At 43.2% G+C, this 12,811-nt stretch overlaps 1 protein-coding gene across 1 annotated transcript in view; it reads left to right on the top strand.

The window, feature by feature from the left end:
- The window catches only part of AIP (AHR interacting HSP90 co-chaperone), a 55,827-nt gene that overhangs the window by 37,329 nt on the left and 5,687 nt on the right, over positions 1 to 12,811 (top strand). Inside the window, exons 4-5 of the mRNA XM_082269556.1 lie at positions 11 to 187; positions 7,319 to 7,460. Coding sequence (XP_082125682.1) covers positions 11 to 187; positions 7,319 to 7,460 — 319 coding nt within the window. The remainder of the gene's footprint in view (positions 1 to 10; positions 188 to 7,318; positions 7,461 to 12,811) is intronic.

The raw sequence follows: 12,811 nt of genomic DNA, 5'->3' as shown, positions 1-12,811 counted from the left end.
TGTCTTCCAGGTCGAGGAGCCAGGTACCTACAGGCAGGATGCTTGGGCTATGTCGGACGATGAAAAACTGCAAGTGGTACCCATCCTTCACCAAGAAGGCAACCAGCTGTACAAAGAGGGGAAAACAGCTGAAGCAGCTGCCAAATATTATGAAGCTATTGCATGCCTTAAATCCTTACAGATGAAGGTACATTGCACACTATTTTCTAATTTGCTATATTTAGCTGCATGTTCTTATGAAAGAAGGTAACATACAATGAACAACGTGCTGTATACTGTATGTAGCCTCAGCTCAGTTTATACAGGGTGCCCAGTGGGCACACATGGTAGTGTAGGAAATAGAAACTATTTAAAGTGAAAGTAACTGGAGATCAGCTTTAATGCGGAGTTCCGCCCCCCCCCCCCCCCCCTCCAAAAATTAAAATTCAGCGGCGGGGGCCAAACTTCCGAGGGAGGGCGCCATCTCCCAGAAGTGGGAAAGGGTACCTGTCAAAAACAGGTACCTGTCCCCCCCCCCCCCCCTCCCTCCTGAAAGGTGCCAAATGTGGCACCATAGGGGAAAGGAAGCAAATGAGCGGAAGTTCCACTTTTGGGTGGAACTCCGCTTTAAGCATAGATGATGTTTCTCTGTGTTTATTCGGAGACACAGCAAACCACTGGATATGCCACTACCTGCCTCTAGCAGTAGGACACTGAGTAAGCAGTAGCTACCGTCTCTCTGTGGGCTATACATTCCTGCACAGCCAACATGCATAAGTATAGCTTAGTATCCTGAAGAAGTAGGACTCCTCTCCCAGGTTTGCTGCTAGTTCAAGATTGAAGATTTAATTGCAGTGCTGTTGGTAGTGCCATACCAGGCTAACAAGTCTTGGAGAATACTGCCTTGGCCACCTTGTACAGTGCTTGCGAAAGTATTCAGCCCCCTTGAACTTTGCGACCTTTTGCCACATTTCAGGCAAACATAAAGATATAAAACTGTAATTGTTTGTGAAGAATCAACAACAAGTGGGACACAATCATGAAGTGGAACGAAATTTATTGGATATTTCAAACTTTTTTAACAAATAAAAAAACTGAAAAATTGGGCATGCAAAATTATTCAGCCCCTTTACTTTCAGTGCAGCAAACTCTCTCCAGAAGTTCAGTGAGAATCTCTGAATGATCCAATGTTGACCTAAATGACTAATGATGATAAATAGAATCCACCTGTGTGTAATCAAGTCTCCATATAAATGCACCTGCACTGTGATAGTCTCAGAGGTCCGTTTAAAGAGCAGAGGGCATCATGAAGAACAAGGAACACACCAGGCAGGTCCGAGATACTGTTGTGGAGAAGTTTAAATCCGGATTTGGATACAAAAAGATTTCCCAAGCTTTAAACATCCCAAGGAGCACTGTGCAAGCGATAATATTGAAATGGAAGGAGTATCAGACCACTGCAAATCTACGAAGACCTGGCCGTCCCTCTAAACTTTCAGCTCATACAAGGAGAAGATTGATCAGAGATGCAGCCAAGAGGCCCATGATCACTCTGGATGAACTGCAGAGATCTAGAGCTGAGGTGGGAGACTCTGTCCATAGGACAACAATTAGTCGTATACTGCACAAATCTGGCCTTTATGGAAGAGTGGCAAGAAGAAAGCCATTTGATGTCCATAAAAAGTGTCGTTTAAAGTTTGCCACAAGTCACCTGGGAGACACACCAAACACGTGGAAGAAGGTGCTCTGGTCACATGAAACCAAAATCGAACTTTTTGGCAACAATGCAAAACATTATGTTTGGCGTAAAAGCAACACAGCTCATCACCCTGAACACACCATCCCCACTGTCAAACATGGTGGTGGCAGCATCATGGTTTGGGCCTGCTTTTCTTCAGCAGGGACAGGGAAGATGGTTAAAATTGATGGGAAGATGGATGGAGCCAAATACAGGACCATTCTGGAAGAAAACCTGATGGAGTCTGCAAAAGACCTGAGACTGGGACGGAGATTTGTCTTCCAACAAGACAATGATCCAAAACATAAAGCAAAATCTACAATGGAATGGTTCACAAATAAACATATCCAGGTGTTAGAATGGCCAAGTCAAAGTCCAGACCTGAATCCAATCGAGAATCTGTGGAAATAACTGAAAACTGCTGTTCACAAACGCTCTCCGTCCAACCTCACTGAGCTCGAGCTGTTTTGCAAGGAGGAATGGGCAAAAATTTCAGTCTCTCGATGTGCAAAACTGATAGAGACATACCCCAAGCGACGTAATCGCAGAAAAAGGTGGCGCTACAAAGTATTAACTTAAGGGGGCTGAATAATTTTGCACGCCCAATTTTTCAGTTTTTTATTTGTTAAAAATGTTTGAAATATCCAATAAATTTCGTTCCACTTCATGATTGTGTCCCACTTGTTATTGATTCTTCAAAAAAAATTACAGTTTTTATATCTTTGTTTGAAGCCTGAAATGTGGCAAAAGGTCGAAAAGTTCAAGGGGGCCAAATACTTCGCAATGCACTGTATATGTATGTGTATTTACAATGGATATAAAAAGTCTACACACCCCTTTAAAACACTTTAAAACACACTGTTAAAATGTCAGGTTTCTGTGATGTAAATAAAATTGACAAAGATAAATCATTTCAGAACTTTTTATACCTTTAATGTGACCTACAAACTGTACAACTTAATTAAAAAAAAAAAAATAATTTTTTGGGGGGTGGGGTTTAAAAATAAAAAAATAAAATAATGTGGTTGCATAAGTGTGCACACCATCTTATAACTGGGAATGTAGCTGCGTTCAGATTTAAGCAATCACATTCAAACCGATGTAAAATAGGAGTCAGTACACACCTGCCATCATTTAAAACTGCCTCTGATTAACCCATAAAAAAGTTCAGCTGTTCTAGTAGGTCTTTCCTGACATTTTCTTAGTCGCATCCTACAGCAAAAGCCATGGTCTGCAGAGAGCTTTCAGAGCATCAGAGGGATCTCATTGTTAAAAGGTATCAGTCAGAAGAAGGGTACAAAAGAATTTCCAAGGCATTAGATATACCATGGAACACAGTGAAGACAGTCATCAAGTGGAGAAAATATGGCACAAAAGTGACAATACAGAACTGGACGTCACCCCAAAATTGATGAAAAGTCGAGAAGAAAACTGGTCAGGGAGGCTGTCATGAGGTCTACAGCAACATTAAAGGAGCTGCAGGAATATCTGGCGAGTACTGGTTGTGTGGTACATGTGACAACAATCTCCCGTATTCTTCATACATCTGGGCTATGGGGTAGAGTGGCAAGATGGAAGCCTTTTCTTACCAAGAAAAAAATCCAAGCCAGGCTAAATTTTGGAAAAAGATATCTGAAGTCTCCCAAAAGCATGTGGGGAAAAAGTGTTATAGTCTGATGAAACCAAGGTTGAACTTTTTGGCCATAATTCAAAAAGATATGTTTGGCGCAAAAACAACACTGCACATCACCAAAACACCATACCCACAGTGAAGCATGGTGGTGGAAGTATCATGCTTTGGGGCTGTTTTTCTTCAGCTGGAACAGGGGTCTTTAGTCAAGGTAGAGGGAATTATGAACAGTTCCAAATACCAGTCAATATCGGCACAAAACCTTCAGGCTTCTGCTAGAAAACTGAACATTAAACGGAACTTCATCTTTCAGCATGCCAACGACCCAAAGCATACATCCAAATTAACAAAGGAATGGCTTCACCAGAAGATTACTTTTTTGGAATTGCCCAGACCTGAATCCGAGTTTGAAAATCTGTGGGGTAATCTGAAGAGGGCTGTACACAGGAAATGCCCTCGCAATCTGACAGATTTGGAGTGTTTTTTCAAAAAAGAGTGGGCAAATCTTGCCAAGCCAAGATGCGCCATGCTGATAGACTCATACCCAAAAAGACTGAGCGCTGTAATAAAATCAAAAGGTGCTTCAACAAAGTATTAGTTTAAGGGTGTGCACATTTATGCAACCATATTTTAGTTTATTATTTTTACTTCCCTCCACCTAAAAGATTTCAGTTTGTTGTTCAACTGAGCTGCACAGTTTAGGAAACATTAGGTGGAAAAAGTTCTGAAATGATTTAGCTTTGTCTCACATTTTACATCACAGAAACCTAACATTTTAACAGGGGTGTGTAGACTTTTTATATCCACTGTGTGTGTGTTTATATATGTATGTGATCGACCCGTTTATCGTTTCCGATACCGATGTTTGGGCCAATGCATATCGGTATCGGCCGATATTTTCGTACATTTATTCTTGACAGGTACTTTTGTGGAGGGATCTTGGGGTCTAAAAGACCCCAAACTCCTCCTCTGCACTTAAAAGCATTCAAAACGCCAAGTTTGGCTGTTTTGAATGCTGTCATTTTTTTAAATCTGGGGACGAGTACCCGGAAGTGATGTCACTTGTCAAAGCCGAATGCGGCTTTGATCGGGTCTTCGGCTGCTGTGCAGGCTGGTTGCCCGGGTCTCCCGGTGGGACAGGAGCCGTGGAGGGGGGAACATCCCCTCCCGCTCCTTGTAATGACAGCCGAGCGGCTTCTCAGCCACATCGGTTGTCATTACAAGACAGCCGAGCCTCAGCTATGGACGCTTGTACCGGGGTGATGCCTCTAGCTGTAGGCATCACTCCGGTACAAGCACTTTCCCAAAATATCGGCAACCTCAGGGACCGATTCCGATATATCAGGGAGCGTGCATATTGGCCCTCTATATATCGGCTTTGCTGATAATCGGTCAATCCCTAATATATATATATATACACACAATGTGTTTCAAGCCTGTATTCTTATCTCAAAAAGTACCTTATGTTGCTGTCGGCCTCCTCCAAATCTCCATATTCATTTTTTTTTTTTGCTGGCTTCCTGTTAGCATGCACCTAAATTTTGTTTTCCATGGTTCCACCCTCTCTTGCTCGATCCTGGGGTGTACTAGGGACTATGGGAAATCATAGTATGGTTTTAGAGAATAGGGATATTGTTTAGTGTCACTTTAAACCCCCCTCCCTCCACGCCCACGTAACGTGCGCGCGCGCGCCCGGCCGTTCTTCCAATTCCGGGTCACTGGATTGCTGTGATAGCCTGATTGGCTGTCACTGTGAAGCCGGCCCCTGTGGGTTTTTTTTTTTTTTTTTTCTATGAAGTAAAGATACAATGTATGGGTAAAAAAAAAAAAAAAACACAAATACCATACACATATGTGGTATCATTGCGATTGCCAGGAACAGGATACTTTATTTTGGGGGGTTCTTTGGTGGTAGGTTATGGTAGTAACAAGAAATATACAGCTAAGTTTTTTAAAAAAAATAATCTTTTTTTTTTTTTTTTTTTCTTATACTATTTTGGGCCAGCTTTCCTTTGATGATAAAAAAAAATCAGGAGATACCATAACAATTTACTACCAAATGAAAGCCCACTTTGCCCTGGATAAAAAAAAACAAGGTATAATCCACATGGATGGACAAAGTATTGTGATGATATATACAGTTTTACTAACACGTGAAAATTGTGCTTAGGCATTTAGATTTGAATTACCCTTAGGCGTGAAGGGGTTAAAGCCCCTCTGACTTTTGTTTGGAGTTGTTTGTAAGGCCCCTTTCACACTGTCTTTCTGATCCAGTCCACCTGTCAGTTTTTCAGGCGGACCTGATCGGATGCTCCATGCATCTCTGCTGATACCCGCTGCTATACCCTATTTTCCATCCGTCTGGAGGATTGGATGAAAACGGACAGGCGGTCCGTTGTCATCCGATCTCCCATTGAGCAGTGGTCCTCAGGGCCCACTAACATGCCAGGTTTGCAAGATAACTGAAATAATCCCAGGTGATATAATTTGCTGCTCAGTGATTGCAGTACTCTAGTCTACATCTCCCCAAGGTAATACTTAAAACCTGGCCTGTTAGTGGGCCCTGAGCAGTGGCGGCTGGTGCTCAAAATTTTTGGGGGGGGGCGCAAAAAGAAAAATGTAATAGATATTGCTTCGCGGCAAAAAACGCGGTAAAAAAATTGCGTGACTTTGAGGTCATGGTACAGGCATGGCACAGGTGATGGTATAGGCGGCATGGTACAGGTGATGGTATAGGCGGCATGGTACAGGTGAGGGCACAGGTCGGCTTCAATCACTTACCTGCTCTCCTCCTGGGCTGCCTGCGAGACGTCCACAGCGCTGCTCGTCTCGTCCTCTTCAGTCTTCTGGTCTTCCGATCGGTCCGGGCGGCGGGAAGGAGATCGGGCGGTGACGGTGCTTGACTGACACACGCACCGGCACCGCCCCCATTGCGACGTCAGCGGGGTCAGCAATCGGATGTCCTGGATGATGATTGGTCCAGATTGGAGACTGGACCAATCACAGCCAGGATATCACGAAAGTGGGGGTGTCCTAGCGCTATGACCTGCGCCCAGGTTACGCCCCCAGAAGGCAGCCAATTGGCGCCTCTTCTGGGTCGTACCCCCCCCCCCCCCCCCCATAGCCACCACATAGGCCGGCGAAGGCGATTTTTTTTTTTTTTTTTTACTTTATTGTTCTTTTTGTAATTTTTTTTTCCTTTTTTTTTAGGGGGGGGGGGGCGGCGCCCTGGTGCCCCCTATGCACAGGCCGCCACTGGCCCTGGGGACCGGAGTTGAGGACCACTGCCATAGAGGAGAGCAGGGATCTGACAGCTCCGTCTCTGCAAAGTAAGGGGAGACAGAGCTGTCATCCGCCTGCTCAGCGGGGATCGGTGGATCGATCCCCGCTGAGCAAAACTGAGTCTGTCGGGCGCACCGCCCGCACTAAAGGAGGCTTATAAAGGCCAAGTCCTTTACATGTAGATATTGCTGTAGGATAAGCATCAAATGTATTTTTTTATTTACTAAAAGGCAGCAGTCACTTTCTCTAGGGGTGCACCGATCCAGCTTTTCTAGTCCCGATACCGATGCCTGGCTTTGCGTATCTGTCGATACAGATACCGATCCGGTACTATTGTTTTGTTATAACAATTGTGAATTCAAAATCTAAAATATTATGTAATCAAAGTCAAACTCCAAATTAAAAAGAATAAAATGTAGCCACAAGAAAAAAGTTTTTTGCTTGAACATACAATAGTAATTAAACAGTAAAGTGTAAAAAATATGCAAAATCCTACAAACAGGAATTAAAAATACAACATACAACTGAACATAGCAGCACCGGATCAGCCCGTGGATCTGTTCATTTTACCGATCCCAGATCCAGCTATTTTGCCGGTATCGAAGCCGATATCCGATCCCAATATTGGATCGGTGCATCCCTAATTTTCTCTGTAATAATTATGATTTTTTTTTTCTTTGTCTGATTAGGAGCAGCCTGGATCTCCTGACTGGATTAGTCTGGATTTGAAGATCACTCCATTGCTTCTGAATTTTTGTCAGTGTAAGCTTTTGGAGGGAGAATATTACCAAGTTTTAGAGCATTGCTCGTCCATCTTAAACAAGTATTCAGGTGTGTAAAGAATCTTTTCCTATATACTTTATTCATGTCTGCTTCTGCTCACCTACTGCGCTTCACTTTTTTTCCACATTTTGTTATGTTACAGCTTTATTCCAAAATGGATTAAATTCATTATATTCCTCAAAATTCTACAAACAATACCCCATAATGACAAACGTGAAAGAAGTTTGTTTGAAATCTTTGCAAATTTATTAAAAAAATAAAAAATCACATGTACATAAGGATTCACAGCTTTTGCCCTGACACTCAAAATTGAGTTTAGGTACATCCTGTCTCCACTGATCATCCTTGAGATATTTCTTCAACTTGATTGGAGTCCACCTGTGGAAATTCAGTTGATTGGACATGATTTGGAAAGGAACACACTTGTCCATATAAGGCCCCACAGTAACCCGGGCATGTCAGAGCACAAACCAAGCCATAAATTCCAAGGAATTGTCTGTAGACCTCACGACAGGATTGTATGGAGGCACAGATCTGGGGCAGGGCACAGAAAAATGTCTGCAGCATTAAAGGTCCCAATGTGCACAGTGGCTTCCATCATCTGTAAATAGAAGAAGTTTGCAACCACCAGGATTCTTCCTAGAGTGGGCTGCCTGGCCAAACTGAGCGATCAGAAGGGCCTTAGTCAGGGAGGTGACCAAGAACCCGTTGGTCACTCTGACAGAGCTACAGCTTTTGTGGCGAGCCTTCCAGAAGAACAACCATCTCTGCAACCTTCCAGAAGAACAACCATCTCTGCAACCTTCCAGAAGAACAACCATCTCTGCAACCTTCCAGAAGAACAACCATCTCTGCAACACTCCACCAGTCAGACCTGCATGGTAGAGTGGCCAGACAGAAGCCACAATACAAGTTTATTGTTGATATTTCGCTTTTAAAGGTAAAGAAGAGATTTTCCCGTCCAACCTCCGCATATCTAAAGATCGGTTAACGGACTTGCAAGAGGTGGTGCAAGATCTGCTGTCACAGGGAGTGATTGTGTCGGTTCTTCTCAGGAACGTTTTCAGGGGTTTTATTCAAATCTGTTCACTGTGCCCAGGAAGGGTGGCAAGGTGTGTCCAATTCTGGATCTTAAAGCTCTAAACAATTTTGTGCGGGTACAGAATTTTCGAAAGGAGTATGTTCGCACAGTGGTGGTGTCCCTACATCAGGGAGACCTGTTGGCCTCTATCAAGGACGCATATTTACACATCCCTATCAACGCTGGACAACAGCTTATTCTTCGCTTTGCTGTGGTAGAGGAGCACTTTCAATTTGTGGAGTTACCCTTTGGTCTCGCCTCTGCTCCCAGGGTCTTCACAAATGTGTTGGCTCAGATATTGGCACTTTTACGTCAAAGGGGTATTGCGGTCCTGGGGTACCTGGAAGATCTCCTGTTAAGAGCAGATTCTCATTCAGCTCTGTCAGAGGATTTGGCAATCACTGTAAGGACTTTGCAAGAGTTCGGCTGGACCATGAATTTCGCAAAATCGGTCCTGGTACTATCCTCAAGACTGGTCTACCTGGGTCTGACTCTGGATTTTGCTTTGGCAAAGGTTTTTCTTCCCCTAGACAAGCTGCAGAAGTTGCAGGGGGCGATTCGTTTGTTGTTGTCCAGCAATCTGTCCTCTCTGCAGACTTGCATGAGAGTGCTAGGCCTGATAGTGTCGACCTTCGAGGCGGTCCCATTGTCTCAGTTCCACACCAGGTCATTACAGAGGGAAATTCTGGTCAAACGAAACAAAGCTACAAAGTCGTTGGATTCTATGATTCGATTGAGTCACAACACAAAGACTGCTCTTCTATGGTGGCTTCGCTCGTTGGCATTGGGCCAGGGCAAGTCTTTCCTTCCATTGTATTGGACCGTGGCCACCACGGACGCCAGCCTGTATGGCTGGAGATGTGTGCCCAGGGGGTCTTGGATAGTGGAAGAGTCCAGACTACAGATCAACGTTCTGGAACTCAGGGCAATAAAGCTTTGCCTTTGTCACTGGACAAATCGTCTACAAGGTTGTCTAGTCTGGGTTCAATCAGACAATGCCACTGCCGTGGCTTACATCAATCACCAATGCGGAACCAAGAGTGTCTTAGCGGCCCGGGAGGTGGCTGAGATTTTGAAATTTTGTTCCGGCTCTCTCCGCGGTACACATTTCAGGTGTGGAAAACTGGCAGGCAGACAACCTGAGCCATCAGGTGTTGGATCAGGGGGAATGGTCACTACACCCGATGGGGGACACCTGATTTCGCCCTGTTGGCCTTTCGGCTCAACAAGAAGGTTCAAAGGTTTGTAGCCAGGTCACGGGATCCCCTAGCCGACGCCATAGATGCACTGGTGGCTTCTTGGGGTCATTATCGGCTGATCTATGCGTTTCCACAGCTGAAACTCCCGCCGAGACTTCTGCGCAGAATAGAGGCGGAGGGGATTTCAGTCACTCTGGTGGCTCCAGACTGGCCTAACCGGTCTTGGTACGCAGATCTAGTAAGACCTTGTCTCAGAAGGTTGTCTTTTTTGGTGGCTATTACCTCTGCTCGCAGAGTATCAGAATTGGCGTCGCTTTCCTGCCGTTCGCCTTATTTGGTGGTCCACAAAGATAAAGTGGTACTTCGACCTAGTCAGTGGTTTCTGATTTCCATCCGAAATTCTAAATGAAGACATTTGTGCTGCCTTCTTTATGTCCTAATGCCCCGTACACACGTGCAGATTATCTGAAGACTTTTGTCTTCAGATTTACCTTTTCTATGTAGTGCAAGGGCCTGCCGGATTGCATACAAATTGAAAGTGTTTAGGTTTGACCTCATTATATGGTTTTGGTAAGTCTACAGACAAAAGTCTTCAGATAATCTGCACGTGTGTACGGGGCATAAGCCCAAGCATCCTTAGGAAATTGCTTTGCATTCTTTGGATGTGGTTTCCTGCAATTAGGGTTTACCTGGTGGCTACTGAATCTTTCAGGAAATCAGATTCTTTTTGTCCTTACGGAAGGACCTAGAAAGGGATTGGCTGCGTCTGCTTCAACCATTTCTAGGTGAATCAGGCAGACAGTGGTTCAGGCTTATTCCCTGAAGGGTCAGGTTCCACCTTTCCCCGTGAAGGCGCATTCTACTAGGGCGCTGTGTGCTTCTTGGGCTTTTTGCCATCAGTCTTCAGTGATACAAGTTTGCAAGGAGGCAACTCAGTCGTCTGTGCACACATTCAAAAAAATTGTATAAAGTAGATGTGTTTGCATCGACGGAAGGTTTTGCAAGCTGCTGTTTGAAAAAGACTTTGACTCTTTGAAGGTGTTTGTCTAGGCGAGCTCCTGTTCCTGGTTGAGCTCTATATTCTGTGGTTGGCTTAAGTTTTAACCTTGTTGGGAATTACATTTTTCTGCATTGTTTTCCCACCCCTCATGCAAATACTGCTTTGGGACTTCCCAATGGTCAAGAATTATATGGAGCTGCGTTTGTCAATGAACGATAAAGAAAACTGGATTTTTATCTTACCGTGAAATACTTTTCTCTGAAGTTCATTGACAGTTACAGCACCCGCCCCGTGAGTGGGTCGGGGTTTTTCCTTGCTTGCAACGAAACTGAAGCCTATAGCAGTGTGAGTGGGTGTATGCCTGCAGGGACAGCCCCATAGGCGTGGTAAAGCTTTTTCCTGCCTAGTGTTCTACTCCTGTAGAGGGCAGCAAAACCCAATGGTCAAGAATTATATGGAGCCGTGTCTGTCAATGAACTTCAGAGAAAAGGATTTTACGGTAAGACAAAAATCCAGTTTGAAAAACCACTGTACAAATAACATAGTGTCATAAAAAATTTGCAACGATCGCCATTTTATTCCCTCGGGGGCTCTGCTAACAATAAAAATTATAATGTTTGGGGGTTCTAAATTTTCTAGCAAAAAATTACTGATGTAAACAAAAAGTGCCACAAAAAGCTTGGTCGGCAAATGGTTAAAGCATGTTATTAGTTTTTTTTTTTTACAACTGTCCATGACTAGGGATACTTGTTCCTTATTTTATCATCAGGTATAAAAAAAAATTGGCAATGTCTGGAACTTAGCACCACTTTTGTGTTTATATGAAAAGAAAATTAAGTAGGCAAAGATGACAAAATGAGGCATCTACTAGCAAAATTGATTCATTCTTTGGTTAAAAAAAAAAAAAAAAAAACAGATGATGTTCCTCAGGAAGATGCTTCCTGTTGAGATCAGTGATGAATCAGTGACAGAAGATGTAGATCTTGAAACTGAGTCAGATGTTGAAATTGAGCTACCAACTGGAGAAAATACATGGGAACCTCTGCCTGCCAAAATGACAGTGTGGAAAAATCACCTTTAAAAAGAAGACTACTTTCTCTTTTCCCAAGACTTGCATAAAGCAGGAATTACCTTTTGAAACTTCCATCCTCACCAGCCCACAGAAAACATACCATTTAATGGTAATGTTGTTTATTACTGAAAAGGCATACAAGGGTCCAGCGTTCAAAGAAAATGGGTCACTCTTAATGAGGAAAAAAAGTGTGCATTGTTCCATCTGCTTATATTATGGGCAGGAAAAGTACAAGCAGACTTCGGTAATACAAGGTTGCAACGACTGGAGACATCACAACAAGATTAATGTAACATGAAAACTCTCAATGCCATAAATTTGTGATGCCTATTTTGTTAATGTGAGTGGCAAATCTTTTAAGCACAAATTAAGTAGTCCGATGTCTCTAAGAAATTCTATTTATTGTAAGCCACAAAATCTATATTGTTTTTTTTCATTGGTGTTCAAGCACTGCCATTCAGAAGCAGTTATTTAGAGTCTGTGGCAGATGTGTTTGACGAGGACCATCTCGAAAATCTAGGTCATTTTTTGGAGATTGTGAAACTTCTTACTGACTACAGTCCAGTCTTAAAATAAAAAGAACCTAATGTTGTTGTAGGGAAAGCAAAGAGCTGTGATCCATAGGAGAGGGAAGTTTGTAACTTTCCTAAGAATCTACTATAACAAAGTTATTTGTGATTATTGGTAACATGATAAAGGAGGAAATAGTAAAAGAAGAGAATTCTGGCCTATTTTCAGTTCAGATGAACTCCACCCAAGATCAGTATGCTATTGTTCGGTATGCTAGTGGTGATAAAGTTAAGGAAAGATTATTACGTCTTGTTACTATTGAAGATTCCAGCAGTAAAAACCTACATTGCCTTACTGAATTCACTCTCTACTTTAGGACTTAATCTGAAAAGTGCATAGGTGATTCTTTTGATGGAGCAGCTAATATGAGTGGAACTTACTCAGGCTTGCAAGCGTTAATGAAGGAAATTACACATGGGATTACGCATATGTACTTAAAGTGGAGTTCCACCCATTTTCGTAACTTTAGATGTATGT

The sequence above is a fragment of the Pelophylax lessonae genome, assembly GCF_965119305.1.
Source record: "Pelophylax lessonae genome assembly, chromosome: 9".
Classification (NCBI taxonomy): Eukaryota; Metazoa; Chordata; class Amphibia; order Anura; family Ranidae; genus Pelophylax; species Pelophylax lessonae.
Note: the sequence above shows the minus strand (reverse complement) of the source record. Positions and strands in the feature narration are given on the sequence as shown.